General features: G+C 40.0%; 1 protein-coding gene across 1 annotated transcript in view; it reads right to left on the reverse strand.

Annotated features, from left to right (window-relative positions):
* Positions 1-5,580, reverse strand: part of DOT1L (DOT1-like histone H3K79 methyltransferase) — a gene marked incomplete at its 5' end in the record, with an annotated part of 48,992 nt that extends 43,412 nt beyond the window's left edge. Inside the window, 3 exons of the mRNA XM_009586456.1 lie at positions 656-719; positions 2,934-3,008; positions 5,537-5,580. Coding sequence (XP_009584751.1) covers positions 656-719; positions 2,934-3,008; positions 5,537-5,580 — 183 coding nt within the window. The remainder of the gene's footprint in view (positions 1-655; positions 720-2,933; positions 3,009-5,536) is intronic.
* Positions 5,581-6,000: the final 420 nt, after the last annotated feature.

A 6,000-nucleotide genomic window follows, 5' to 3' on the forward strand; every position in this document is an offset into this window, starting at 1 on the left:
TAACTTTAATTCATTGTTCATGTTTTGCTTCCTCTAATTCAACCTTTTATAGGGGTAAGAAAACCAAAGAGCTTGTTAAATTGGTCTGAAAAGAGATTACATTCTATTCATTTTGCCAGAGTGATCCCGCAGAACAGAGCAGCTGAACTGAGTGGCAAGCAAGGAAATTCCTGAGCCATGGATCACTTCCAGAATACACAGGAGACTTCATATGGATTATTTAAGTACCCATAAGCCACAGATTTCCCCACACAAAAGTAAATCTATATGACAAATCCCTGTGAAACATCTACACGCTAAATGCAGAGAAACTTTTTCTTCCCCCTAAAGGTAACTCAGCTATTTCAAAGTGCCAAAACAATGGTGCCAGAAGTGCACACTAAAGAGTGATAGCTTGCTTTTTTTCTTTTCTTCCTATAAGAATATCCCTCCAATACTAACTCCTTGACTGCCCAGGTGTGATCAATAAAATAAGGTTTCATATCAGACTTATTAACTCCCCAAAAGAATGAAGTGCTGAATACTGATGATGCAACTAGACTAACACATATAATCCAGCGCTAAGTCAGTCACCACTTTCTGGATATTATTCACTATATGTCAATTCAAACCAGCTAGATAAACATCATGGCGCATAACAAAGTTAAATACATACCAACTGATGAATGCTATCAATGGCTCGGTTGTACTTGTCACAAAGCCTCTGCATGCTTTCAAAGCTACACGGGGAGAAAGAACGCAGGGTCAGTTAAAGACAGCTCTAAAAGGCAGGATTGAAGGTACAACCTTGTGCTTTTTTGTCATCATACATACTGCAAGTAGGTGGCCATTTAGGGTTTGTTTCTTGCAGAACATGTAATTACATACACAGCTTTAGGACTCTGGATACAGTTTCCTTTAAAAAAATTCCCCAGTAGACCAGGAGTACATGACAAATAATATTAGTTTCTTTAGTTAATGGAAAAAAGACTGAACTCAAAGTATGACTTATTAGAAAGTTTTGTATTCTCATAGTCCATTACTTCTTTTCCATATTCTCAGCTGCACAGAAATTTAAGACATCTGTAAATTTTTCTCCTTTGTTCCATCATCTCTCCGTGATAATCAGTCCTGAGACAAGTAGATACTTTTCTAGAAGTTAACTCTGGGACTGAAAATGCAGACAGACCCAGAACGCAATCTAAAATTTCACCCATCAGAAAAGCATACCGATTGCTTCATGAGTTGGTTGGGATTACCATCAATTCAGGCAGATGCCTTAATTACAGAAGCTGAGAGGATTAAATAAATTCACCTCATGCCAGGGAAGAAAAGATATTACTAGGAACATCATCCACTACGTAATCAGACCCACAAAGCAGCAGCAAAAAAACCAACCCAAGGAGTTACAGGAGTAAAATAATTAAATCATGGCCATCCCCAAATCAGGAAGGGGGTGGGGGGACCAGGGGACATCAGAAGGAAGTAGGGGACATCAGAAGGAAGTGGCTCTTCAGTCTCCTGAGATCCTCACTGCCACCACACTGGCTAGGACACCTCTCCAAGGAGTACTGCTGACTTCCACTTCAAGCTTTCAACTGCCCATGTTTATTTCCACATTAAGACAAAGCAAGAGGCTGAAATGGGTTTTTGTTCTGCACAGCGCATGCATTTCTATAATCCGCTGCTTTTCATTCACATCCATGTGTCAGTCTATCTGCTACAAGTAATTTTTCTGACAAATTTTTTCAAAGGAATTAAAAAGACTGAAGCCATTACCAAAATTACAGGTTTATGACTTCCTTGAAAAGCTGCAGAAAGCTAAGCGGGGTGTGACTTTTGGGAACAGATGGGTTTCTCTTTTATTCGGTATTGCTGCCGGCCACACTGATGCTACCCAGTTAAACATGGCCAGTGAGGATGCCAGAACTACAAATCCAAATTAATGGATTTGATGACAAGGGATGCTCAACCCTGATTTCTCCTTTCGAATTTTTCAGGAGGAAGAGAGGGACTAACAAGTCTCGCAATGAAACAATTAAAACGAAATTAAGAGAGAAGGAAGCAATACCTTAAGCAGATCATGATACAAGTATCTAGTGCTCAGGACAATAGCCAGTGATTAATTAGAGCGATGCAGTGTCATCTGTTAACCTCATTCTAAAAGTTTAGTCATGCTGTGGACTTGAACAAATTCAGTCTTTGCCATGAAAGCAGCTAAGGAGGTCTTTGTAAACTGCAGCTTGAGGGTCGTCTCTTTTTCCAGTTTCAGCACAGCCAAGTCAATACACAGAACCTCAGACCTCTCCACAGATATACTGCAGGTCAGAATCTGCCTCTCCCAGCCTCAAGGTGAATGCCACATACTATACGTTCATTTTAAGCTGTTCGTGGAATTCACATATAACTACAAGCATCTTAAAATTACTTCTAACTGCCCAGAATAGCGGTATGAATAGTTTGCCTTTTAATTTAGCCCCCCACCCAAACAGCATCCCACTGAATCCTACCCAGAGAAGGGATGGGGAAGGTTAACCTCCCACAGTCACGCAGGCAGAGGACATGGTGCTGACAGACAGCTCTGGCATGCCTCTTTCTAAACAGGAATTCTTAGTTACTACAAAAGTAGAAACCTCAGTGCCATTCAGATTCCTAACACTGGATGCAGTCCAACAGCACAGATACCGATCATTGTTTCAGAGTGAGTAATTCCAACGTACACCAGAGCTCAACTTTCTGCTGTGTGGAGTTTCCAATTATGTCCTTAATCCAACAGCCTTTGCCAATATTTCTGTTACACATTTCCTACCAAAATAACTCTGCAGAGTCTGAAGCCAGTTCTAAAAGAAAATTTCAGTTCATAGTGTCTAAGAATAACCAATTACAAACTGATTCACTATAAACCGCACTGGCCTGTCCTCCTGGTGGGGAAAAAAAAAAAATATTCCTCTCACCTTTTTGTATCATAGTCAATTAAAACATAGTTTTCCATAGCAAGCTTGAGATCTGGGATTTCTTCACAGACCCACCTGGAACAAGAGAAGAAATAACGAATAAAAACATCTCCAATTAAGTATAATAAGGCAGTCTGCCTCAATTCTAGACTGGTATTGCTATATGTTAAGACAGAATACTGCAGCAGACCTGAAAGTTCACAATATTGTTAGGAGTAAGGCAGACACCACAAAATGCTAATTGGAAAGCTGCAATAGTTCGCATTTGTATTGAATAAACAGTAAGGTGCCCGTAGACATTGGCAGTAGTATAAAGCTCTTGAAATGGTACAACTTCAAAATGAGGTGACAAATGTATTCAATGCGTCTAAAAATACTCAAAGCCGTGACTGATGCTAATCTAACATAAAATGTAATGCAGAAATGCAATATTTCAAAAGAATTCTGATACTGTAACAAGCTTTGAGAAAGCTGAATGTGGAGAAGATATTTCCTACAGCACCCCAAAACAATGCGACCAAACATTAACTGCAAGGATATTCTCCTCTGTGTAGTGCTCTAAACTGCTCTTACATCTTACACGACCCAACCCAAAACAGATTTTCAAAATATAAGATCCCTTTTACATGCTGAGTTAACAATGTTGTTGTTGCCATTAGAAATGGAAAGCGCGCACCCACTTGCAGTGCATCTGACAATGGCATCTCACAGAAGAGGAGATCTTCACCCTCAGAATGTAGGAAGATTAATTCCTTTCAAAGACAACTTAAAAGCCAAATACGCTTTGCACACACTTTCCTCCAAAAGCATCAAAATGCACTATCATCATCAAAAAAACCTCAGAGCATGTCATAGGATGAATTCCAATAGGAACGGCAGAGTTTCTTCTTCATGCACCTTGATGCATGCTTCACTATTAAAATGGTGAAAAAAAAAAAAAATGACTAGAGATCCAACAGTTCTGGCTCCTTCTGGCTGATTCACCCTTACCAAATAAATATATAGGCAAGTAAAAAACAGAACTTCTACATCTATGGCTGACTCTCTTCTGACTAATATCTCCCATCTCCCTAAAGATGTCAGGGCTCTGATCTCTGCAAATTTTTTCTCTCTTAGATCAGGGAAATGGGCAGTCAACTGTTGTTTACCATTGGCTTGAAGAGATAAACACTTCTTTGCATTCTTTTACCCACCACTTTCATAACCACATTGCAGTTACTTTGCACAAGGCCGGCAAAGGCAGCATGAAAGCCTTCTAACACACTGTATTCACTGCAATCATGCTTAAAACACAGTTGTGAAACACTACTTTGGCCCAACTGCTTTCTAACACAGTCTTCCCCTTGCCTTCAGCTAGTGTAGCACAGAAAGCACTAGCACCGATGACTCTGGCAATCACTTTCAGTACCACGTCTGTTTAAATCCCTTCAGGAAGGGTCTTTTCAATAATCATACTGCCAAATGATGTCACAAGTTCCCAAGGCACAGAATCTTATCAGCATCAGTACAAGTGAACTGGAAGTAGCAGTGGCAGTTCATCTTGTGTCAAGGTTTTGTAGTTAGAAAAAGAAATTTCTTTAGAAGAAAAATTCTCAGCTCTAGCCCCCAGCCCCATTACACATTCTCTTCCACCACAGACCATGGGAAAATGCTATGATTTCATGTATGTAAGCGATGTAAGTGACACTACCATGCAAGCACTTAGCTCTCACACTCATCCTGGGAGCTAACAAAGCTCACTACCTTTTCTTAGGCCATATCTGACTGACCAAGTTTCAAGCTCAGGTGGCTATGCAGGTAAAACACCATTCGTTGGACCTCACCTGTATCTGCACCATCCAGCCTTTAAAACCTGATGCAGATACAGCCCTCAGACAAGAGAAGCCTGTATGGCAAGGATCTAAAACAGTTAACAAGAACAGCCTTTAAACAATCTAATGTGTATAACACATTAACATCCCTCAGGTGTTTGGGGAATTTGCGTTAGCATTTAGTACAAGTTGTTCTATAGCAAGTCACCTCCCAATCCTGCTGAAATAACAGTAAGTCATGTCATAACCGCTGCCTGTGTTGGGAAATGCTCAGACTTCCTACTCTTCATATTTGTCTTTCACCTTTATCCTCCCATTTTCCCCACATCGGTCCAACTGTATCAGCAGAATTAAGAGGAATGCTAACAGGGACATCATTCCCAAACAACACAAATGCTAACAATGCTGCAACATCACAGCAACAAGGGGAAAGGGAGAGGGTGGGGAAGAGGATATGGAAGACCAGAACTTAACACATCATGCCAATGATGTTTTCTTAACCTTGCTTTTCTAAAGATCGAATACAGACTGCCATAAGCACCAAAGTTGAATATCACTACTCATTTTTAATTCTGTTCAAAAGAGGATAGAATATGGCAAGTTAAAACAAAGTCTGTTTGAGAGGGAGATTTGTATTGCAACAATATCGATTCAGCTTAGAAAATAATTTAGAGCTGCTAAATTATAATTATAACTGCTGCCCTCCTTTATATCTTGTCTCAAGATATCCATTCACTGAGATGCAGTAAGACACGGGAAAGGGTTCTAGCCATGTCTTCATTGAACACTTACCGAATTGTCTCAATAATTTCATGAGCAGCATCGTGGTGTTTGTCCTGAAATAAAAAGAAAAGAAGAGACGTTTTCAAAGAGACATCAGGTGTCCCGTTTGTCAGAATATTACAGGACTCACAATCTTTTTAAGAATACAGGCGGCAAGCATACTAGGAAAGGAGTCTTTGATTGCCACCCAGGCCATTAAACCCATCAAAATGAGCCCTCCAAGAAAAAATAAGGCTTAAGGAAATACATTTTTCAAATTTCTATGGCCTAGCAGAAGATTTACATGAAGGAACTGTCATTCTACTTATTTTTTTGTCATTTCCTGAAATCAGGAATTGTGTAGCTGGTACCTTGAGGATTATTGGTATGCAGTAGGTACTTGACTGCAAGTTCCACAACGAACAGCTGATTTCATCGACCTAGCATCTGGTACACGCTCACATCTCCATATGGGCAGTAAGATTCTAGCACAG

The sequence above is a fragment of the Fulmarus glacialis genome, unplaced genomic scaffold, assembly GCF_000690835.1.
Source record: "Fulmarus glacialis isolate BGI_N327 unplaced genomic scaffold, ASM69083v1 scaffold9211, whole genome shotgun sequence".
NCBI classification, from domain to species: domain Eukaryota; kingdom Metazoa; phylum Chordata; class Aves; order Procellariiformes; family Procellariidae; genus Fulmarus; species Fulmarus glacialis.